The sequence below is a fragment of the Scatophagus argus genome, chromosome 5, assembly GCF_020382885.2.
Source record: "Scatophagus argus isolate fScaArg1 chromosome 5, fScaArg1.pri, whole genome shotgun sequence".
Lineage (NCBI taxonomy): Eukaryota > Metazoa > Chordata > Actinopteri > Scatophagidae > Scatophagus > Scatophagus argus.
The window spans coordinates 11,634,712-11,660,309 of NC_058497.1; the positions used below are offsets into that span (position 1 = coordinate 11,634,712).

Consider the following 25,598-nt stretch of genomic DNA (forward strand, 5'->3'; position numbering starts at 1 on the left):
TGATTCAACAAAGCTGCACAGCAAAAATAAGCCGTGTCACGCTTCAGTTGATTGAATTTCCCAGCGTGTTGCTCCTCCTGTATCAGCTTCTTGAGTTGATTACATCAGAGCCTGATTAGACCTTCTGTCCTCAACATGGAGTGTTTACTGACATTTATGGGCATACCAATCGTTAATACTTCCTGGAATTTGAAAGTGCCGACGGAATGGACACTCAATTATTTATCATCCTGTCCGTGTCCGTAGCCTGATTGGTAAATAGGTGTTTGTTGAGACATACTTTCAGCGATTATGCTATCTTTTAACAGGCTGTGATACATAGAGAGTGTTCTGAGACATTGCTGTGAGCTGTAGTGTCTGCAGCAGATGTGGAGTGACAGTATGGATGTAAATATTGGAGTCTAAGGCCTAAAAAGATAAAGGTAATTAAACAGTCTTAAAAGCTGCGGTGAAAAAGTAGCCTGTGTATCTTCCGTCCTTACCTGCCCTTCATGTGGAAAGATTATCTGCTCTCTCACTTGGAGTGGGTTCAAATCACACACTATGAGCTGGACCTGACATGGCTGGCAAAGCTGTGGATGTTTTTCTGTGTGTTGATTGCTTGTATCACTCTGCCTCTGCTCGACTCTGTCCCCTTTCTCTTCTCAAACACACGCAGACATCTCCCTCCCGAACTCTGTGACAGTGTTAGTGCTTGATTTTGGCAGGAAAACAATCCTTCCAAGGAAGCTGAATTACCTTGTCCAAACAATACAACAACTGTGCACCTTCTCTTTCACTTCTTCTCGCACTTGTTCTGCTCACACAGTGTCAGGTCTGTAACGAGCAACAAATAACAAGCAGCAGCAGCAGCTTCTGGGGTCCAGTTTGTGGTGGGAAAGACACAGATTATAAGGACATGTGGCAGAAGGAGTAGAAGTAATATGGGCACAATCCTCAACAGGCATTTGAACAAACATCTAAGATTACCCGTTTACATTTTCCTTGACAAGTAATATAAATATTGGTTGTCCTCTCTTAGTAGTAGTAAAGCCGCAAGCAATGTGACATTACTATTCTGTGTAGGGGCTTTATGGAGTTATGGCATAGGGAAGGGTGAATGGTTGGGCATACAGACTGCATTGTTTTTTGGACTCCACTACCTCCTGAGGGAAATTTCAGGTCCTTTAGATGCTAAATGCTATGCTAAGTTCACGAACTAGCCTCTGACTTTGTGTCTGCCTGAGTTTATCATAGCTTTTTGAGTGAAAACAGATGCCTGTGTTTGTTTCTGGAAACAACGCAAATGGGAACAGTGACAGTGAACTAAAACACCCAAGCTGCTAGCCATGAAACGATCAATATGAGCATATTTATCATAACTGCTTTGCTCAAGTAGTTTCAGTTCCCTAAACCTCTGGACCAGAAAACTCTCTTCGGAAAAGTCATGGGTGTTTTTGGAAGACACTAACAAACTACCTGACGTAATGCTTAAGTGTGACGAATTGCTGGAATAAATCGAATTCCAGCACAGAAAAATGAGTTCCTGTCGAGCTCGCATGTTTTTCAGATTTTTCTCACTCCTGTCTTTCCCTCCTTATCTTAATCCCATCCTTTCTCTGCCTGTCCACCCCTCCCTCTTCCCCTCCGTTCTACCTACTTCCACCCCTGCAGTGCTTGCTTTAATACCTTCCTGTAGCCTGCTTCTTCCTTCCCTCTCCATCCTCCCTTACCTCCTTCCTCCATTCTTCCATCCTGCTATTCCCACAACACGTAAGCCTTTTCTCACAGCAGCCCAAACAAAGTGCTAAGTAGAGACCCTATGAGCGCTTCCGTCTTCACTCGATGTTTTGCAGTTTTATCAGAGTAAGTTTTAGCCCAGAGTTATCCACAGCCCACAGCCCAGGGCCGAGTTTTCCCAAAACTAATTAACCGATCTCAAAGTGTTCATCCTTCATGTTGCTCCGGTTCAGGGCCAGCTAGCTCAGGGCTAAAAGTTAGTCCACATGAATGTGCCGTTCTAAAATAGTCCAGATAGCTGGACTACACTGGTTCTGCATTGCATTATTCTTAAGTTAGTTTCATCAACCTGCATGAACTGAGATGAAACTTCCTGTTTTTTAGTACGTGTATGCTTGTACTTGCAGACACATGATGACTGCACATGTTTACTGTATGCTTATAGTATCCCCACATATGTCACTATGATATTAAATCGTGATGACATTATTCTTCTCCCTCTAACTATGCTGGAGAACATTGAGTTAATTGCATTATATCAGCAGATACTGAAAAAATTACACTGAGAGACCAATACTCAGCGTGATTATTCAGTTCCTTTCTGTGCACTATTTTCTGTATGAATATTTTAATAAATTCAACAGCAGTACATTCTTGGTGCATAACTTATCAGGGTTTCAGAAATGGCTTAAAATGTCTCATTGCATATCAAGTCTCAGAACTTGTAAACTGTGATAAATTTAAGCACAAAGTAGATCACTGGGGCTACAGACTGTAACTGTCGAATGGCTGGCTTTTGTTGAAATTAGTTGCATGTATTCATGTCAGGTTGTTATTTCAACATCTCACTGAATTTAAAGTAAAGTCCATGTTCTATGCTACAAAGCTTTTGTAATCATCTATATGATTAAGTTACATAATAACTTTGGATGATAGAAGGTCACTGATTCATCCGATGGTGAGACACTCAAGTACCTACTGGGTCAGGACCATTAGTCACTCTGGACTAAAAAGTCCCTTGAATGTAAACTGTTGACTGACTGGTTTGTGTTGGAGCAGGAGACCTCAGGCAACACAAACGATGTAAACGATGTAATGTCATACAGTACTTTAAAATGGAAACTTTTGGCTGTGACTGTGTTGTGGAAAAATTATTCAACAAAACCTGCAGTGTTTGAGTTTTATGTCAGCACAAAGCCAGCTGACTGCAGTTAGTCATGCGCTGAGCCCGTCACTGCCACGGTTTGTCATAATGGGTGCTAACATTAATTTCACAAGGGATCATGTCACATGAGTAGAACATGAACTTGGACATCATCTTTGTGGCTCAGCCAGAGGCACAGCACAGCACAGCACACCTCGCATTGGCAGGGCTTATATGATCAGTGAAATCTTTTGAACCCTGCAGGAAGGAAACACGATAGTCCAGCTATTACCAGGAATGTGCAGTCTTGCTTTTGAGTTTATTTTATTGTGCTTCTATATTGTCCTCGATGGACTGAGCAGGTTTAGCAGACTTACAGTCCCTGAGAGTCATTCAAGAGCCTCAGATGGTTTTTTGAATGCCTGCAAGACAGACAAAAAATAGGACTTGATAAATGACTTTGTTCTCCAGGCCAACAAAAAAAGAGACAGCTTTTTTCATCATTTTGTAAGTGGTGTGTAAGAGTGTGTTTGGTTGGAGGAGAGAGATCATGAACTGTGTGGATGTGCCATCAGCTGGGAGTTATGGTCACTCTGGCTCATAATATCCTCTGTGACTGCATGCCCTCAGATTGTCATTCCCACTGAGTTTACTGTGTGTGTGTGTGTGTGTGTCAGGGGGAGCCAGATGGCTGCTGGCTGACTTAGAAGCATGAATTACAGGAAATCATACAAGACAGTTGTGCTTATCTTCCCACTGATACACTTCAGAAAGAGTGCCGGATACACACACGGCCACCCTTCATACACACTGCCTGCATCGCTGTTTGGAGGGCTTTGTGGGTTTGATCCCCTCAATGTTTATGATTTTTCTTTGTCAACAGTATTTGACAACCTTTTCTCTATGCTCATTCATTCATTTGTTAACACTAAAGATTGCCATGGAGCCTAATTAAGGTGATTAGATTTCCAACATCATGCAAACAAGCAGCAGCAGCCTACCAATTATCTTCACCCCAGTTGTCATAACCCATGAAATTGGTGGCACATTTTGATATGTTTACAGCTGAACCCTTTCAGTCCTAGTGACACACCTGCGTTCGTCCACTGTGAAGGTCAGAAAAACAAAAACTGGAAAATAAGTTTTATGATCAGGCAAGGGTGACGAACCACATTAGCTTTGGTGAGGCAACCCAACGGTGGAGAGAACTCCAGGAATTGAAAGACGGGTTTTGTCCTCTTTGCCAATGTTTGTGGTTTCTGTGCGTCAGGTGACGTTAAAGTATTTGGACGCTCAGTTTTTCTCTCTAGTTTGCCAAGGTACGCTGTAGTTGCGTTGTTAGCTATGGCAGTAGCAGAGATGTCAGTATTGCTCTCTGGAGTTGCTCTAGTAAAGTGTAAGTTATTAGCTACTTGCTGTAGTGTTTGCTCTATATCAAGGTTTTCGTCTCTACATTGTTTTTGATGGATTTTGTCGTTATAAAGACCTGAAAACACAAGTTTGCTGTCACAGTGGGATTATTATTTTTTATAGATTATAGATTGATGCATAATTCAAAATGCTATGCTCGGCGACGCTAACTTTTCTACTTGCTCAAACCTATGCCCTGTCTTAGGTGACTGTACTTCCTTGTCTTGCTAGATTTTATGGGTTTTTAAAGACAAGAGTGAATTTGTTTGACTGGGATGTTGAGTTGCCTAAATAATCTTTGAAAAAAAACAGAAGAAAGGTTGTGGTTGTGGTGAAATAAGCAAGAACTAACTTTTTAGTTAATGTAACCACAGCTGAAGCCTTTCTGGCCTGCTGGTTTCTCCCTGCTGAGTGCACACCAGTTGAGCTTGGAAGGTCTCTGTCTTCAGTCATCGCCTCTTTTAGCTCTTTGGCCATCGCCATGACAAGCACCACCCTGTGGCCACAGAATGATGCAGCTGCTTCCATGATAGAGGGTTTGGACAGAGTACACACAGGCTCCATGTCATTAAGTTTGCAGAGAGATGAAAGATGAAATCATTCTGGACTGAATCCGCTACGTGTTCACAGCGAACCCTCAATACCTTTGGGTCTGCTGGGCCTGTCCTCAAAAACCCAACCCAACTCATCTACTGCCAGCCCAGCTCGTTTCACCCACACATCCAGAGCTGTCAGTGTGGCTGTTTTTAAATGAAACAAAGTCATTCACTGAGGTTTGGCTCAGTCTGCCCTATGAACACGTGAGACAACTTGGTTTTCCAGCCTGTTATACTCAATCAACAGTTAAAATAGAAATCCAAAAATAGCAGCACTCTAATATCAAACTGGTAGACCTTATTCTACTACTTTCTTCGTTCTCCTCTTTGCAGCATATTTTCATATTAGGGGAGGATTGCCCCTTTGGCAGGGGGTGGAAAGCCACCACCCTTTGTGAGAAAGAGATGATGTGGATAATAGCAAAGATATTCTGCATATGAGACAACATGTACATGTGTTGATATAAGTAAAGCAGATCTGTAAAGGGCCCATTCGGCCATTCACTGGATGCTACAGAACGGAACAGGTAAAAACACCAAGCATCAAGGTACTGTTGCACTGACAAATTTACACAAAGAGCAACAGAATTGTACAGTTGCTAATAATACACATCATACATTACTTAGCAGTCTGGTCAATAGAGCACAACTGAGTGAAACTACAGTAGATACAGTGATGCTATCAGCACCTATACCTCAGCCCCTGGATGGGCTAAGGCAAAACTGACACAGCAAAAACACTGTACAGTGTACTTGTCCTGAAATACTTAGCTGTTGTTGATGTATGTTTGTCTACACAGACCACTGCAGCTTGAAGTGGGATTCAAGTATTTTTTAAACCTGGGCCCTGTGTTTACACATTTTGATGTGCAAATGACTCATACTTACCAAAAGTTTTGGATCAGGTCCAGTAGATTGCCTCAGCTGGCATCCATGATGTTGCTTCAGTGGATGCAGCTCCAACCGTCAAGGTTACGTCTTCTAAAAGTTATGTTTTTGCCTCTCACAGGCTGAGATTGTTAGTGTTATTGTTGGTGTCTGGGAAAGGATCCCTATAGGGATAGAGATTGTTGTTCAGTTTTGTAAAAACCTTTTTTTTTAACCAGAAAGAAGTCTCAGTCTGAAATCTGAGAAGGGGCGACTTGTCAAAATCCGCTAAATATTCATCCATGACTGTGGAAATAAATTCTTGTCGGCAGTTCCTCGAGGTAAACTCTAAACTGCTGTCTCCGACTCTGAGTCACGCTTCCATAGCTGTCTTCCTGCAACTCAGGACGCTTTCCAAATCAACCCTATTTTTGTTGCTGGTAAGTTGTTATCTGGCATCTCTTCTGTTTGAAGATATTTTTTTTAAAAAATCAATCCTAGCTTACTTAACCTATTCACTGCACGAACATTAAACGGGATAAATGGCAGCAGTTAATTGCTAGCATTCTTGCAAGGTGTTTTCATGTTAGTGGTGTAGTGACATGATGTGTGACAGAGTGAAGTTTCCTCACTGATCTCTGGACAGTGACAGCCTTAAAATAACCACCAGTTAAAGGAGATACTGAATGGCAGATCTGCTACTGAACTGAATCTTTACATTATGCTGATGTCAGTGTACAAGCAAACCAACCACTACAGCAACTTAGTTTCTTCTGTATTTTACAATTTTCTTAATCGCATGTATCATCTGTATCAAAAAAATATAAAAGTGGGGATTATCCCTTAAGTGCAAAGCGACATGTGTAAGCACACATCACACACACACTAAGGCATCGGAGTCTCACACAGACGGTGGCATGTGTTGGAAAAAGCTGATATTTGTCTACGGCTTAGTGGCAGCCTGGTACGTCACACAGAGATTGTACCGTATGTGCTAAGACACCCACAGTCAAACGAATAATGAAGTTGGAAGAGGGATGGGGTTGGTGATTTTGCAGAAAAGAGAGAAATGAGGAGAGAAAAGAGGATTAGGCTACAACGTCAAAAGTTCTGCACATATTTAGAAAACCAGCAGAGAAGGTTGGAGAATCAAAATGGAATTAAACTGTGGAAGTACTGTAGTTGTCTGTGTGTGTCTGTGTGTGTGTGAGGATGCAATCTGGGTTATTTTCAGCCCCTATAAATTGTAATTTTGATACCATTCTCCCTCCCCTTTTACTGTGTGCAGAGTTTAGCCCTTTTCCCAAACAGCTTACATAACTGAGCGAGCATAACCCAGGAATACACACACATGCGCGTGCGCACACACACACACACACATACACACACACAGGAGAAGACCCTGTGGCTACATCATCTGCACAGTCTCTCTATTTTCTGTGTCGTTCCCTGAACAGCACCCATGCTGCTTTGTGCTCAGAGGGCTGATCCTAACAGCAGACATATTATGCATGAAGGCCTTCCTTGTCTGTGCCGTGTCCATCTTTATGTTTTATTTTTCAGTACTGTGGCTCAGTCACTATCACAGCTGCTTATAATAACACAACCCGCACAGGTGTGCAAAGACATCCACGTTATGAAAGATGCATAAGCTTGGTTCACAATCTCTGACAGGCATTTTTAAACCAGAAAATGTAGACATGTGCAAAGATTTGTAAATTTGTAAATCATTTTCACCACATTTGTGACTTACAGGTGATGACAAATTATCTCTTGACTTGAGCTGTACAACCCAGTTATTAATCAAGTTGTTCTAAATCCTCCTCCACCAAAAAGCACATGAGAAATTGTTGCAAGGAAAAAATGTTTCATTTCAAATGTGAAATGCCTGAAACGTGACGACGTGGCTTTTTACAGCTCTTGAAATGGCTTTCAGCGTATAATGAATTTTCATGATATTTATGTCCCTCACACCAACTGAAGCATTAAGTGTTCCTCCAACTTCTTAAGCTAAAATAAAGAATTTTAAACTCACTCAGATCATCTAAAATATGCATGCGATTGACTGGCGACCAGTTCAGGGTGCACCATGCCTCTCGCCTGTTGTCGGCTGGGATAAGCTCAATATGCATCCAAAAAGAAAATCAGGCTGACACAGTTGTTGTAATATTTTGGAAACTGCGTGAGCTGTGAGTTTGTCCACATAATACAAGCTCAGAATGACAGTGACTGCTCTTGAGTGGAAAGAGCCAAAGAGGCTATTAAGACATCAATGAAATATGCAAACACAACACTGTAATGTGTCATCTGTGTGCTCAAGGGAGCAGAAAGAGAGGGAAAATAAGAGGGAGACAACATAGATGAGAAAAAATGTATACTCCCTGTCAAATGTTTAAAGGATTAAAATCTATTTGTGCCACTGTGTCAGCAGAGACATGGGCTTGTTGGCATACAGATGACGCTACTGCTGCTACAGCTGCCTGTACAATTATACAGTGACATCATCTGCCCTGCAGTACTCTGTGTGTTTGTGTGTTTGTGTGTGTGTGTGTGTGTGTGTGTGTTCGTCAAATCAATCAGGTTTAATTAAACTGTACAGTGATTAAGGGGCAAATTCCTCAGTTTTGCACACACACACACCCACGGTGACTAGTGGTGCACTTGCCCACAGCATCTTTACAGTGACTAATCTACTATTAGCACTTGTCTTCCTCCTCCCTTCATCCTTCTCACCAATCCCTTTCTCTTTCTCTGCTCCTTCTCCTCCTCCATCAACTTTCAGCTCAGGGGGGTTTTTGGTTATTACAGATTAGCATCCTCTGAAAAATGATAGTTGTGATTACGTGAAATGACAAAAGCTGAATTCAGTGTTTTGGTTTTTGTTTATCTTTTGCATCTTCTTCTTCTTTTTTCACTATTCTGCTCTTCCATCACTTTTACTCCCATCCCTTCTCCCCTCTCAACATTCATCACCTCTGACTCTCTGACCTCTTTGTTATTGAATTCAGGGGTGGTATGGGCCTGTTTGGTGAGGCCCCTTATTTCAAGTGAACTGAAATCTTAATGCTTCAGCATACCAAAACGTTTTGGTCAATGCTATGCTTCCAACTTTGTGGCAACAGTTTGGTGAAGGCCCTTTTCTATTCCAGCATGACTGTGCCCCAGTGCACAAAGCAAAGTCCATAAAGACATGATAGGGTGAGTTTGGTGTGGAAGAACTTGACTGGACTTGCCTTCACACAGAGTCCTGATCTCAACCCCATTGAACTCCTTTGGGATGAACTGGAACAGAGACTGTCAGCCAGGTCTTTTTGTCCAACATCAGTGCCTGATATCACTACTGCTCTACTGCATGATCGGGCAAAAATTCCCACAGAAACACTCCAAAATGTCGCGTAAAGCCTTCCCAGAGGAGTGGAAGCTGTTATAGTTGCAAAGCTGTCTGTGTGTTTAGAATGCGATGTCATTAAAGCCACTGTTGGTGTAGTGGTCAGGTGTCCCAAAACGTCTGTGTACATAGTGTATTTTTATTAAGTCTTTTTTTGTTGTTCTTCTTCTTTCTTTGCCTTCAGTATTTTCTCTTTCTTGGCCTGCTGCTCCCCACCTCATCTCTGCTTATCCACATGTTTTCTTTTGAATCTTCCTCCTCCTCCTCCTCCTCTTCTCAATGTACCATGTCTTACCCATTTTATCCCTCTACACCTTGCTATTCTCTCTCCCTTTCTACCCTTTCTCTTCCTTTTTTATTTCTTCTCTTCCTCCTTCCAAACCTCCTCCTTCCACCACCTGAATCCCTTCATGATGATTGTATCTGTGTGATAAGCTGGGTATCAGACACAAAATGTTCTCCAATTCCTCCATGTCTGCTGCTGGTGAGAAACGGGCAGACAAAGAGATAAAGCCAAAGAAAGGCAATAGGGCTGGGAGGGGGTCAGAAAAAACTGAGAAAAAAAACAGAGCTCCAAACAGACAGGTACTGTAGAGGGGAAGACAGAGGCAGATATGATATGAGCATGTGGAGGAAAAAGATAGATAGACATTTATATTTAATAACCCTTCCCATCAGTCATTCAGATGCTGGTGATTCAGCACAAGCCTAAAAAATGTTGTGAAATAAGCTTCTTATTTTTTCTCTTGCAGAGAGTTAGATGGGAACATCGATACCACTCTTATGTCTGCAGGGTAAATATGAAGCTGCAGCAGTGGGTTAGCTTAGCAGAATGTTGTTACCTGTTGACAGAGGCAGGCTAGCTCTTTCCCAGTGCTTTCATTTCATTTTGCATTAAGCTAAGCTAATCTGTTGGCAGCAGCTGTACAGACCTGAGATCTGTCACTCTTCCCATCTCAGTTAAAACTAATTGCTTACACATCAAACTAAAGTTTTAATATTACCAGAAGCAACAGTCAAAATATGATCCTATAGTATACAAGTATCACTTAATATTCATATACCAGCAGTAGACTTTCAGTAATAGATAAGTGCAAAATGGTTAAGAGGTTTAAAGTTTGATTGTTAGTTGTTTGGGGGTTTTTTTGCTGTTGAAAGAAAGCAAGAAGAGATTGACACCGTTGGTGAAGATGGCAAGGACAAGCCTGCATACCACATGTCTGAAAGTGATATTTGGTTCCTGGGCTGGGGCAGGGCAGCTAGACTCTCGTTTTCAGATTGATTGTGCGGAACAAGAGGAGAAGAGGAGAACGGTTGCCATGGGGACGAGGAGTGGGGACTTTTCTCCATTTTTCTATTTTCGAGGACCAGTAATTGGTGATAAACTTGAAGGGAGGGGCTAGAGGGGGACAGTCAGACGCAGCAAAGCATGACGGCTTTCGCAGAACCAGGGAAGTGCTGCAAGGCTCAGGAAGTGTGTCTGTGTGTGTGTGTGTGTGTGTGTGTGAGAGAGAGAGAGAGAGACACCAAAGTCAGTTTTTGCCTGTTGAAGGCAGAGGAAGAGTGGGAGAGAAGGTTATGTGTGTGTGTGTGTGTGTGTGAGAGAGAGAGAGAGTGTTTGTGTGTTTTCAAGTCAGCTGTAGGTGACTGAAGACAACGTGTTAATGAAACATATGAAAGGAAACTGTTCAGATGCACTGCGTCCAGCTGAGTGATGCTCCACATGGCGCTGCAGACCATCGAACCCTCTCAGGATCACACAAGTTCAGCTGCCCCTCCTGCAGGCTGCGGCTGCAAAGGAAGCTTCTCCCTGAAGCCCCTGCTGCAGGCAAGGACTGCTCACACACACACACACACACACCACCAGGAGCTTGTAACAACAGCTGAGGGGGATGAGAAGAACAGCATTTTTATTTGTGAATCAGAACAGGGGAGCAACACAAACCTTATAGCCTCATGCTTTTCTGGTTTCTTTAAGATTTCGTAGCCTTAAGACGAGCTGCATGTACTCTACACTTGAAGGTCAGTGAACAGTATAAGTGGGCAGTGTATTTGTGTGTGTGTGTGTTCAGTGCAGAACTTGTCTGCGTTGCAGCAGCTGGAAATCCTGTAGCCTACAGGAAATATTAGCTTTTTTCATGCATCCACATCAGATACGGCACATAAGTGAAATATTATAACATATTATTTGTGATAGTGATAGAAGAAGAGTTTATCCTGGGATTGTAGATTTTGGGCTGAGTGAACTTCACAGACTTAGTGTTTCCTCTTGTTCTGCAGCAAAAGAAATTAAAAATTATGTTATGTTTGGTCTGTTTATTTTAGGACTAGTTCTGATACGCAACTACTTAAATAATTACTCTAAGATAAGTACTGTATACTGAAATGTTGCATGTTTTCCTGTCCACATCTCTATATGAACTGTCCAAAAGGCTCATTTCTTTTTCTTTTAGTGACCTCCCGCTGTGACGACACAGTAGCCTCTGAGATAGCTTGCCCAAGAGGGCAGGTGTAACGGAAAGCCTCTGAGCAGTGGCAACAGGTTTACCAGCATACGTACAAATGTTGAGACTGATTTCACACACTGTCAAATTATATTTACAGATTGTCAACCGTACACAGTGTTATTGCTTTTGAATTTTACTAACATACCTTTAGTAGCTGACGCATATCTAAGGTTCGTCCTATTTACTGGCAGTGAACAATGTTTCCATTGCATAGGAATCTTATGGGATGATAATGACTGTTCCAGCTATTAGTCATACTTGCAAGTGTTTTTTTATGACATTTTTTCCTTGGGTAGGTGAGCATGGTACATATGGGATACACCTTCAAGATATCCATTATCAAGAATTAATGGACTATGTGGAGCCATGCGTCCTCCTTTCTGGCCTCCATGTCATCCAGTAGTTCCTGACTTTTTCATGCATCATACCTTACATCAGCTAGCATTGGGTTATGAATTGGGTGTTGTCAAACAAGTGTGTTTTAGTGACACACTTTCAGATGTGTATACTAAGCTGGCTTACTAAAACCAACATCCGTATTGCCTTTTCTGTTTGTTTTTGTTGCGATTAGGCCCACAAATGAGTCTTAACTCTTGACAGTGCCGTTACAGGCCTGTCTACATGTTTGACAGGTAAACATGTCAAATTCAACTCAGTATTTTGCATCTGGCTGCTGACCTGAGAGACTTGATGAATAATCTACTGCATTCATTAATTAAGGTCTTATGTAAACATAATTTTTGCATCAGCATTTTGCACACCATCTACAAAGTCTCTTGGGATGAACTCCCTCGTCTCTCCTCTCTCCAGCTGCTGTCATCTCGTCACCGTCTTGTTAGGACCTTCTCTTGATGGTGATGGTGACACTGCATGAAAGTGGCTCCTGAACTTAGTTTAAAATCCCTTTAATTGAGGTGAAGATGATGTTCACCTTAATTCCACTGGTAAGACATGCAAGTCATGTTTTGAATTTAGAAAAATAGCACAAAGAAAGGCTTAAGAGTAGTCAGCAACTATATAAATCAGAACAGAAAAATCAAACATGATGCACCATGCTAACATGTTTTGCTATTTTAATGCCTTTAGAGGAGATTGACAGAGCCACTCTGAATCTGAATGACAAAGAACAGCTTGGCAGAAGGTCGATGTGCCTCCTGTCTCATCACACCTCTTCATTCTCACCAACAGCTGCTCAAACCAACGTGTGCCACCGAATCTCAGCACAGAGACAACAGAGACCTCCTGATGCGGCTCGAGACCACATTAAAGTAATTCAGCATGACCTCTAGTAGTGCTTTTTATAGTCAAAGTGCTGCAAGGACCGACACCTTTAAGTTGAGCCCCTGACAACAAAACAGAGGATTTTTTTTTTGAGGGGGAAATGTTTTCTGTTATGTTATGTTATCTAAGACCAGAATAGAGAATAAGTGCTATCAGTGATGGAATAAATCAGTACCTTTACTCAAGTACTCTGCTTAGGTACAGTTTTGATACTTGTATGTTTATTCGTATGTTTTCATTCTTTGCTACTTTATACTTGTACTTCACTACATTTCAGTGGTAAATGTTGTACTTTTTACTCTGACTGCTACTTACTTTGCACATTAAGATTAATAAAACAAAATATTAATCAACTAATCAATTATGATTTATTATTTTAGATTAAGCTACCTTGGGGTGTAGTAAAGTAAATTTACCAATCATAATCCAGTGATCTCCATTATTCTGAAACTAGCCATTCTGCTTGAATAATGAGTATGATTTCTTGTTGTATTTTAAGGATATTTTGATGGGGTTTTTTTTTTCCCACCTTAGCAAGGTTTTGAATCCTGGACTTTTCCATGCATTTTTACACTGTAATACTTAACTGAAGTAAAAAGAACATGTTACCTCCTCCACCAGTGTGCCTAATGAATATGGACTGCACACACTCCAACTGATTATATCTGCCAAACTTTTCTAAAGCTCTTCTGTGGTGGATTAGAAGGTTTTCCGAGGCCGTGGCGGCATGTTTTGGCAGGGTGCAGAGTAATTATCCACAACAGGACCGATGCTTTTTGTCGCTAAACACTGCAGGTGAATGGAGAAAAGGTATACAAATAGATTTAATAGGATTTGTAGATTAAAATCCAAAATATGTCACAGATAGGTGGGTTGCAATACATGACCATTAAACCATTGCTGGAGTTAACATTTGAGGACCACTGAATGCTACCTCCAAGAGGGAAATAAAATCAAACTTGTTATGTAGTCCCATCTTTACCAAATTACGGCAGGAAGGGTCTCACACTACTACAAAGCAGAGAAGGCGAAGGGCGAAACATGACATCATTTAGCATAAGAACTGTGGAGTAAATGACATAGATTTCAACAAATGGGTGTGACTAACTGTGAAAATGATTTACAGTTGGTGCAGAGCCAGTAAACGCATCAGTCTGTCAGACAAAAACAGAAAATCATCAGCAGAGCTATTTCTAACAGCTCATTTCCTTTTCTCCAGTTTCTTAAATTTGTAACATCGTTGCTCTGTAAGAACCACAAATCTCTACAAAGTCAACTTTTCATGAGCTCAGAAAAACAGCCAAGTTTTCACCGCTGTGACAGAGCATTTACCAACTAATCCAAGACAGTTTTTAAATAGTTTATCTTAGGAAGTAGGACAATGCTCTCATAAAGAAACACTTCCTATTTCAGCTCATCACAAACGTTCAAAATCAGCACATGTGCAGCTGAATGGTTTCCCTGGAAATGAGGTGCATTAAATAAAAACTCTAATCTGAGAAGTAACTAAACAAAAGTAACTAAATACAGTAGAGTAAAAAGTACAATATTTGCCTCTGAGGTGTTACAGAGAAATCTAACGTAAAATGGAAACAGTGAAGTTAAACTACAAGTACTTAGTACTGCCTAGTACACTACATGAATTCATGTACTTTTACTCCACTACTGATCTTTGAGCGAATAATGACTACATCCTCTCATTTTGAACTCCAATCCACACATGCTTTTCACTGCTGATTTGGCCCAGACTGAACTTCACATCTGCTGATGCAGTACAGCATGCAGTGAAAACCTGTGAGCTCCGAGGAGAAAACGAAGGAAACTCGCTCACACGAGTGGATGTCCAGATTTCCATGGGAGGCTGATTGCTGCTGTTGTTTATCTATTTCAGGAGTTGTAGCATGCTGTGTTCAGTGAAAGTGTACATTTTTGGCTGACAGCAGGTGGGCTTGCAGGTCCTGGCAGTTGGCACATGCAGCCACGCTGAAGGTCCAACCCTTCAGCTCATGTCCTCAGTTTTAACTTTATCTCTCTCCTCCATTTGTGCCTCTTCTCTGAACCACATTTGCCTGTCTCCGCTTTATGCAACTGCTGCCATGACCTACGCAGTAAAGGCCATTTTGCTGTGTGTGTGTGTTCTTCCTCACTGGATCTCCTGTGCCTGTGTGTGTGAACAGTATAGTGAAGGCCTCCTGTGTGTGTGAGGACCTTGCGGGGGTCTCCTGTGTGTGTCTCGAGGTACAGAGTGACCCTGATGTGTCAGCTTTGCTTAGAAGAATGAATGGAGTGCTGGTGGACCACCATGACTCACTCACACTCTCTCTCTCACACACACACACACAAGAAACCTCCTCAGGGCTCTCCCTATGATCACTGCACCCCACCCACACACACTTCTGACATTTTTCCTTGAAGCACTTGTATAGGCTCCCGATTTATGGCTGAAGTACGACATTGTCATGAAACCCGCAGGCTTTGCAAAAGTTTGCCCATATACATTTGTGTTTACTGTATATGTACACGTGTAATGTGATGCGTACGTGTTTATAGCCCTATAGCTTGTCTTTTCAACTGACCTGCAGGGCAGATTAGAGTTTGACTGTGTGTGTTTGCACATAAATTTCATAAAAGCACTGAAGAAAAACAAGTGGATTACCATGAGGGCAAAGCAGAGCTGCGGGGCATCAACCTTTTGGAAAAACACATTATATAAAAAAAAAGTTAAAGGAAACGTGACTATGCACCATAATTGTATGCAAGATGCAAAATCAGTAGAATGCAAAATAACAGAATAAGAAGAGACAGAGAAGATACACTACTTATAAAAAAGGATTCATCACCCCCTCTTGGACTTGGAGACTTTATTGTTTTACAAAATATCACTGTTTTAACAGAGATTAATGCGGAAAAAAAGGCTCTCTATAAACTTCTCATAAATGTACCCAAATTACCTATCGATATAAAACAGCAAATAATCAATTGCTAAAGTAGTCAACCATCGTGGCTGCAGCCAAGTGTTTCCACAAGTCATAAAATCAGTCAAAAAGGGATAATTTGGGAGTAATGCAGGTGTGAAAAGTAAGTTGATGAAAAACACCTGTGTCTGAAAGGTCCAGAATTGTGCCAATTTATTTTAAAAATAATCATTTATCATTCTAAATTCTAAAAAATCTAAAAATCTGTGAGAGAAAAATGAAAAAAAAAAAATCCAGAGAGCTAAATAAGTAATAAGAAGTAATATCCATTATAAAATAATGGAAAGACAATGGCACCACTGACTGTGTAAAAAGTGCACTTAGAAGGCGGCCACCAAGAGGCCTGTGGATGCTGCCTGATTCGAGGAACGATGAATAAAACTGGTAAGACTGTACAGTGCAGTGCTGATGTGGCAGTGATGACTTGACTACTCACAGTTCTCTTGCAACTTGGCAGAACTTAATGACTGAATATTTATGCAAACAATTATTATGTGTTTAATATTTTGTGTTAATATCCTTCGCTTTTTTCTGATGATCAGTGTCAAGAAAGAACTACAACCACTGTGATCCAACGTTGAAAACAATAAAACAGAAAAAGTATGTGGAGGGAATGAATACTTCCTATAGGGAGTGTAATCACATTATTTCTCTCGACTCCTGCTGAGGTCCGGGCTGCAGGGCAGCAAATAACACACACACACACACACACACACAGACTGCATATACACATTATTCACACAAACTGCGCTGAAAGGAGTTTAAAACATTTAGCTAAACGTCATGATGTCTCACCAGCAGAATTGGAGCAGCTGCAGTACAGCAGCTAGCGTCCTCTGCTGTCCAAATAAATAAGAAATCTTTGCTACAAGCAGCACTCAGGCAACACTACCAGGTACTGAAGATGGGCGGCTCAGCGCTGCTGGTGAGGCAACTGTTGACAAGTTAATACAGTTAATACAGATTGTTTCAGGCTCTAATTCAGACAAAATATGTACAAGTTCGGACCCAAGTCAAAAACTAAAAAAAGATAATAAGATTTGATTACAGACAGAAACTTCTGTGTGCCGTTTTGCGGGTTTGAGCAAACTATAACAATAAAACACTCCAATCTGACTAATTCTCAAACTACATAAATACTGCTGGTTAATGGCATGTGCTATCCATTGTCTCTGAACAGGACCTACAGAGAGGAGGGAGTGCAGAAGAAGAGAGTGTGACTTCTAATCGGGCTGGGGCAAAAACATTCTTTTGAATGTGTGAATAAGGTTATTATTTTTTTATTTGATTCAGGATAAAGCAATAGTCAATCAAGTACTGCTGGGAAAAGCCATTTTGGCCTTGACTGTGATTTTGTTCTGAAAAAAAAAAGCAAAGTTTTACAGCCTCTCCTTCCTTCACTACCCAAAAGACACAATTTAATACAACATGTCTGTACACACCTACGTGTGTTCTCACATACCAGTACGCACACTGGTGCACACACAAGCACAAATAAGCAACTCTGACCAAGGTAGCAGACACGCATCCATCACCTGTCATTACTCAGCTTTTCTCTCAGTCCTCTTTTTGGTCCCTGTGGAACAAACTCTGGACAAAATCAGGTCATGGTCTCCTATGACATAAGCTTTGCTTACAAGAGCAATCTTGAACTGCAGGATTATCCCAACAATTCTCTGAGCAACGGTTCAGGAAGAGTGTCAAACACAACGGAAAATGAGAAAGTAGATTGAGTTACACCTGCAAGTCAATAAAATTTAATCTTCTATTTAAACAAATTGCTCAACACTCAAAGCCAGTGCCTGGAATAATAATAAGCTTTCTCTCAGCATGTCTTTCATTCCTCTGTCCCATAATGCAACGCAGTCGGGTGCAGACTTGTCACACATGGAGCTGGAAGTTAGGAAATCTTCATGATGATTGTCTTCATTTTTAATGTCACGGCTGTACATCACGTCAAGTAAAACTCATTTGTGCAGGGACACCAGTGGAGGTTTTATTTTACATGTGATCCTGTTGTCCATTTACTATTTGTTCCAGTTTCCATTCAAAACGACGGCAGAGTAAGGCCATAATCCACGTACAGTATGAGTGTCCCTCATTCTGGTCCTCACAGTCACAGAATGTTGTCGTCACTGGAAAGCTCTGAGGTCAAGTGAGACTGACCATCTGCCCTTTAAACAACACAAGACCAGAGAGTCAAAAACCAAAAACCAACTTCACAGCATTTTCACAGTCTCCTTACAGGTCAAGCTTAAAATTTTCATCCAGACCATGAAGTCATGGCAACCAGATATGAGGCTCCTGACAAGACGTGCACTCAATAAGCTGTGGTCAAGTAAGCATATAAACGCAGATACACAACCTGACAGACGAAGCATCAAATCAGCTCTAACAGAGAGAAAGTGCTTCATCTTTCACTCGTTATGATCTGTCAATTTATGATGTCTGAATCACAATGCATTTAATCTAAAACGGTACATATGGGAGAGTTTGTGTGTTTTCCACCACGTGTGTGAATCTGGCTTACCTCACTTGCAGCGACCATTATCGAACATCTCTATAGAGCTGAAAGACAAACAACAGACAGGGTTATGACAGGGAAGGAGATGGACAGATGGGAGAAAACTGGGAGGTACAGAAACAGAGGAAGGTGAGGACAGTGATGGACTGAAGACAGGAGGGAAACACAGGGTGAAAGAGATGAAGAGGCAGGCAGGTGGTATTTGTATAACTAAACAAGAGAAGTGTGAAGAAGACTTGTACTGAGCATGACAGAGAGGAGAAAGACAGATGCTGTGATATTAACATTCCAATATCACACCAAAACATCATTTGGACTCACCTTGAGAGTATCTCTCTCTCTCCCTCTCTCCCCCCCACACACAAACAGTTTTTTCACATTTACCCTTTCACATCACACTGAAAATTGCACATCAATATGCAGTGAATCTCCCGCCTCCACCCACACGCACACAAACATCCTGCAAAAACCCGGCTTCTGCTGCTACCCCATCACCATTGCAATCACACCTCCACTCTCACTCCCAACATAAACTGTATCCTGCCAATACGCTGAACAGACAAAGATCAAAAGAAAATACCTGCAAATCCACAACACAGCAACTCTGGAATCGTGTTATTTCCAAAGAGTTGAATTCTTATGTGTTGCTACAGTAGGCAACAAACTAATGAGTGGCATGTGATTGCGTATCAGCCAATAAGGAATGCCGATCTGATAGAAGAGCCAGTATTGGAGATATTTCCAAAACTGACAGCAGGAGGAGGCAACTACATCATCAGATTGTGGACATCTGGACATCCGACACCTAGAGTGTAGAGTTAGAGTTAAATATTTTGGCTGCAGTCAAAGCTTCTATGAAAATCAGAGAACAGATGGAGAGGGTGATGTTGGTGTTGTTGAATAGGTCTGGTTTAAAGTCAGCATGCTTGAAATATAGTCCAACAAACCAACGGTGATTTTTGTTCAACTCTTGCCAAGTACACAAATCCGTGAGCTGGTGTGGCATCAGCTCTGTGAAACACAGTGTTAACCATTGCCTGCCTGCAGGCTTGAGTTCATTTCAAATGTGTTGGTCTTCAATTCTGTTGTTCCTTGGGTGTTTTGATGCTTTGCCAGAGCCTTGCCAGAATAACTCTTCTGTTTTAGTTGGTTCTCTGTCCAAACCTCCTACAATATGGAGATGCTGCCATCTACTCCTCCTCACATCATCTGGATTCTTAAACAGGTTTTCAACCCAGACACATATTCATAATATATTCTTTTGTTTTGGAATCTAGACTCATAAAAGCACACACACACACATACACACACACACACACTGTTGGAGTCTATTTTTGGTAAAAACTCACAGTTTCAGAATCCAGATCCTGTCATGATAGCTAAATCAAAGATGAATCATGGAACAGAGATTACTGATGCTGTACAGGTGCAGCCCTCAACTCCTGTCCTTCTTTGGCAAGAGTTAATGATAAAAAGAAAAGACAAATAATGAATGTGCACGCACCCGCAAAAGTAGGATTCTGAAGCACAGTCATGTATCTCAAATATATTTAAACTAAGAGAACTTTTAATAGAGTTCAGAACTCCAAATGAAAAGTACATATTACAAAATTAGCACACATTCGGTGTAAATTTGTTCCTGTCTTCGGTGAGGATTAACTTTGAGGGTCTGGGCCACCGGTACAGCATGAATGTCTCTGATTGGCCATTAGCTTCTAGAGTGAGCTTCCTGGCTTGTCCTAGATTAGTCCCAATGATTGGCTGGTTGACTCACAGCAAGCGGGTCTTGAGTGAAAGCAGCAACGCTGTTCCGCATCTCATTCTCACTGCCACGCAGTGGTATCAGTGACACGTTACCATGACGTGTGTCCGGCATCACACGGCTCACCCGCGTCTGCTGGAGTCCTTCCTGAGGCCACACGTTTCCATCATGCTGTAGGGAGGAGGGGAGAGGGGAGGGGAGTGGAGCAAGAAGAGATTTTACAATCCTATAATACTATCAGCAGGTTTAGGAGTTAAGATTTTAAAGCTTGTTACTGTGCCATGTCTTTTAAATTCTTCTGCTGAGGTATACACCATCCCATAGGGTTGTGTTATCATTAACGCTGAGGACCACTTCCAAAACTCATGGTTTAAACAAGCCTTAAAGATTAATAGTGGAAACAAAATGTCATGATTTACGAACTTCTGAAACACTGCAAATAGCAGAGTTACAGCAAGTCCATAAAATATGTCTGAGCGTGTGTGTGTGTGTGTGTGTGTGTGTGTGAGAGAGAGAGAGAGAGAGAGAGAGAGAGATACTGCACCTGGATACTGAGAAAAGTAGCATACCACTCCCTCATATCTGTCTGGGTGTCACAGCAGAGATACCTGCAAATAAATAGAGGGTGATGAAATAAGGGAGGCATTATGATAAAAATCAGGAGGTTGCGTGCATGTGTGTGTGTGTGCGTGTGTGTATCTGTGGTATTGGGAGAGACAAAGAGGCATTCAGAGATGTGGAAAAAATGGAAATTTGGAAAAAGAACCAGAAGCAAAAAAGAGAGGTAGTCAGCAATATAAAGTGAAATTGACACATCCTCTCTTATAACACCCGCTGCTGGCGCCACAGGTGTAAACACCAAGAGTGAATCCTAATTTAAACTCCTGACATAGAGAAACGCTGATTAGGACCATCAGTGTTCAGCGTGTGTGTCTGTCAAAATCATAATATATGTGTGAGTGTGTGTGTGTGTGCATATTTCATGCCACTCATGTTGCAGTCACTTAGCCCTCTGAGTCATCAGCCATGCTGTGGTGCAGAATAGATAGGCTTTATTTATACAATTATTGTTGTTATGAGAACAGATTTAGACTAGAACAACTATTCAAGTGGCCTCCGCTGAGACACAACAAAAAACTGATGCAGACTGGAGAACTAAGCAGCATATAATACAGCATACAGCACAGGCATAGATTTGACTTCAGTCAAGAGGTTTGGCTCACATGCTAAGAAACCTCATACATAGTGAATTGCTGGGATTCAAGAGAGGGCTGTCACTCTGTTCTAGCATACAGTCCTACAGTGCAGTGTTCAGTAAGGTTCCACAATACATTTTCTTTCTATGCAATTAACTGGGCCACTAATCTGAAGCATTTTCAGCTGCAGAGGAATAAAAGCTGCTCATTTATCACAAAGACACGTAATATAATTTACATAATATTCTGAAAATTTACCAGAGTCCCTGTGAGCTCGAGTAAGTGACTGCAAGAATATGCTGATAAAATAGTGCAAAGAAAAAAAGAACAAGTGTTAGAGTGCTTTAAGTGGGTAGAAGCAATAACGGGATAAAACTAAGCCACATTAAGTGAAGGAGGTTAAATAAGATTGGGAGAGAGAGGCTTTGTCAGCTATATTCAAAACCTCCTCGTCCATTAATTTTTCCATATTTTCACTTTCTTCCTGATCTCTAACCACTCTTCTCCTCACTCAAGTTTTCTTACACCTGCAGTAAAGGCAAAATTCCTTCCTTGCTATACAGGTTCCCCTTCAGCGTGACACTTTGCCTCTCTACTTCCCACTTCCTCGCCCTGCCTTCTTCATCTTTATTCCCTTCCTCTCAGGTGTGTTGTTTTTGCTGTGGGCGACATGGCGTTGGAGCGTAACGGAGAGATGATACTGCCTACAGCGTGACGAGGACAGCGCTCCCATTACAACAGTGCTGATGTCTACTGCTGTTGACAGTGTGGAGCCCACTGTATCAGGAGCACACGCAGAGAATGCATGCGGATGTACACACATATTCAACTAATGCGTGCACACATACGTCCAGACCTCGATTAGAACAGAGGCATGCTCACAGGTGTACTCATGTGTGTTTCCCTCCTGGGTGGAGCCGACCTTTCACATGCCTCCTTCACCAAACTCTCACGCAGGGATCTGACCTGTTTTCCCTTCCTACAGAGAAACCGCTAGCTTTTTTCTAACACCGGTCAGGTTTACATGCATGTCAAAATTGTGATCATGCTGCCACTGAGGGGGAAAAAAAAAAAAAAGAAATAAGGCGGCATCAACAGCAGGCGTGCCAGAGCATCTGAATAAGTTTGCACCGAAGGCTGTGTACTACTGCAGAGAGATAAAAAGCTGGAGTAGTGTTGGACTATAGTATGGTGCTCAAAGTAGGAGTAGGAAGGAATCAGATTATTTAAAACAACACCACCAAAAAAAAAAAATCCTATCATTTTCTTGTTTTTACCATACAGTAATAGGTAGATATATTTTGCCATAAAAGAGATAACCTCTAACAATGTTGTACACATGTATAAGTAGCACATGCATTTTTAAGATGTTCAACAGGAGCAGATCACTGCACTAAATATGTCTGTCTTGGGGTGTAATTCAGATGGAATAAACCATGTATGTTTGTTCAAACTGGCAACATCAGGATCGGCCTGATCTGTGTGTGCGTATGTGACAGTTACTTATAGTATACAGAAGGTCTAACATGCTGTACATGCACTACTGGGTAGCTACTCACCACTGCTGTCTCTCTGGCTTCTCTTGTTTCTTACTCTCATACACCACCGTCAGACCCCAACTGGAAACAGATAGAGAGAAGAGTTCAGCAGCAGTGTAACCATAAAAATAAACAAATAGATGAAGATTCTTGGGCTCAGTCTGCCCCCTAGTGGTCAGTCTGCTTATAAGCATCAATGAGCTATTTCAGATAGGGCAAATAATTAAATGCATCTAAAATTGGAAAGTGAATTATTTAAGTTTAGCCATTCATTATGTTGAAAAGCAAGTGGGGTTACAGAAGCGTCTCTCAACCTGTGTACAGTTTTAAACGGATTAATCCTAAAGTGAGTTCAGGGGCGCTGACAGATTTGGTTCAAATAATAATAATTTTTTAAAAAAGCAGTTGAATGAAAAAGTCCAGCAAAATGTCCTAAAGTAACGTATTCTGGACTCTTTCTTGGATTTTTCTGCATTAATCAAGCTATGCATGATTAAAGTGTATTTTCTCATTAATACATGTAGCTCAACAGCATGCTGGTGTTATATGATACATTCACAGACAAAATTGTTCACACAGCTTATGATCAGAAGCATGTTTGGTCTTAATTTACATTAAAATTTGATGCATTAGTATTAGCGCTTAGCAGTGGTGAACACTGCTAATCATACTTTTATCTTACTTCAGCAAGCAGATTCCTGGCAATCTCAGACATAAAGACAAGTACATTTTATACGGCCCAGGGAAAAAGAGGTACATTTTCTTGTGCCTAATTCTTTCTGGTACAGAATCACAGCTCTCGCCATTCAGAGCAACCTCTTGTCATTTTAGTCGTGGCAGTGATAGGAAGTGACATCAGTGCAACGTTACATATGCTCACCATGTGGGAGGACGGAGCTTCTTCTTAATACCCAGGTACACTGTTAGGTTTTTCACTGGCCAATCACGCTCTTGACGATTACTCTGGCAGACAAACAGAGAGAGAGAGAGAGAGAAATATACAGAAAGAAACGCAGGCAGTGAGCTGGTCAAAGAACTGACAAAAAAAAAAAGAAAAAAAAATGTCCTGACTGAATGTCATCTTACTCTGACTTCCTTGTACATCCTGAGAGAGTTGGAATTGAGGATGAAATATCGGTCATGGAAACTTCCCAGTCCCAAAATGCTTCGCTCTTCTCTAAATTTCATCAACCCATGTTTGGATGGATCCACTTTACTGGCTGGAAGGCAGAATGACAGTTTATCAAAAAGTCCCGAACGACTTGATGCACTAATAATGCGGTGACTTAGAGAGAATCATTTCGGTGACGGTTTGCTTTGCGTGTTCACCCAGGTAGAGGATCATTGCGTCCATTGCGAGGTGTTTCCTGATGAGCAGATGGGAGTCAGTGCCGATTGAGTGAAGGATGGGCAAGACTCGCTCCTGATAGTGCAGTGGACGTTCTGAGGGAAGCACAAGAAAATCATTTGTCTTTACATGATCTACGGGAATGACTTTTAGAGTTATTAAAGGGTGAGAAGACACAAGTATTGTTCTCAGACAGGCTGACAGCTCCTGACACCATGGCTTCCACTGACAATATTTTTATTTGGTATAAAAATGGTCTTGTGTTTCTATTTTAATGAACAGTGCAATGCCATTTTACATTCTTGTACACACCTATTGTTTTACAGCCTACATACCTAACTCATAAACACCTTTTGTTGCTGTGATACCAAAGTGACGTCTGCGGGAAACAAGTGACTGACAAAAGTACCTCCAGCTCTTCTTGTCACTCACACTCTTTCTAATTTCATTCCTTTTCTCATAATCACTCCCCTGTAATCAGCAGGTAGGTTTTTTGGGCAGTCACGGGTAATCTGCCAAATTGGTTGAGTGTCACTCGCATTTGAAGCACCACCTACAGGCTTCCCGGTGGGGAACCAGATGGCCCACATACCAGGCTCAAAACAAGCCACGACACACAGTCGCTTTGCTGGGAATGATCCTTTTGCCTCTGGAGTTTGTGTGTCACTTTGAGTAGGTCAGGCTGCAGGTTCAGTGGAGAGAGCTTTACAGGCTTTGAGTCATTGTTTTTGTTTTGCTGTGGGCATTGTCATGTTAATTTTATATGTGAACCCATGTTGCTTTTCAAACCAAAAGAAGTATAAACAGAGCCTATCTGTACTTTTGAGGGAAAAAGGCATATTTAAAAGATGATGATGGAAGGATATAACAGAAAAAGATTTAACTATGTCCAAAAAAAGCAGGGTCTGTATTAAAATCAAAAGCAATAAAAATCCGCCATTTAACAACTATTGTTTCTTCTTCCTCCGTCTTCCCATCTGTCTCACCCATTTCCTCCTTTTCGCTGACCTCCCAGCAGCTCCAGTACTCTTTGTCTTTAACCGGGATGTTACGCCGGTCCAGAATCTCACAGGATAGCTCTGCTGCTGTCATAGAACCAGGAATCTGAGGGAGGAAGAAACGCAGTTACTCCATGGGACGAAAGTGTGGCACTCATAATATACTACATGGAAGCCAGACTGGGCCACAGAAACGTAAAATTTTATTGTGTTATCCGGTAAAGCCTGGTCACCTTGACATGCTGTTCTGCTGTGTCCTTCTTTTCCTCCAGGTACACTGTACAGATGAAGTGTCCTCCAGGTTCAGTACTCTGAAACGTCCAGCACACACAAACACAGAGAAAA

General features: G+C 41.5%; 1 protein-coding gene across 7 annotated transcripts in view; it reads right to left on the reverse strand.

The window, feature by feature from the left end:
- Positions 1 to 15,758: 15,758 nt before the first annotated feature.
- LOC124059037 (arf-GAP with Rho-GAP domain, ANK repeat and PH domain-containing protein 1-like) overlaps positions 15,759 to 25,598 on the reverse strand; it is a 46,016-nt gene continuing 36,176 nt past the window's right edge. For 5 of the 7 annotated variants that reach the window (XM_046388755.1, XM_046388760.1, XM_046388756.1 and 2 more), the window contains 8 exons: positions 25,487 to 25,564; positions 25,242 to 25,359; positions 24,237 to 24,350; positions 23,994 to 24,127; positions 23,788 to 23,870; positions 22,929 to 22,988; positions 20,718 to 20,781; positions 18,462 to 20,344 (listed from right to left, as the gene is read on the reverse strand). In XM_046388755.1, the coding sequence (XP_046244711.1) occupies positions 20,156 to 20,344; positions 20,718 to 20,781; positions 22,929 to 22,988; positions 23,788 to 23,870; positions 23,994 to 24,127; positions 24,237 to 24,350; positions 25,242 to 25,359; positions 25,487 to 25,564 (840 nt within the window). In that variant the 3' untranslated portion in view covers positions 18,462 to 20,155. The other 2 variants (XM_046388758.1, XM_046388757.1) reach the window with 2 other exon arrangements.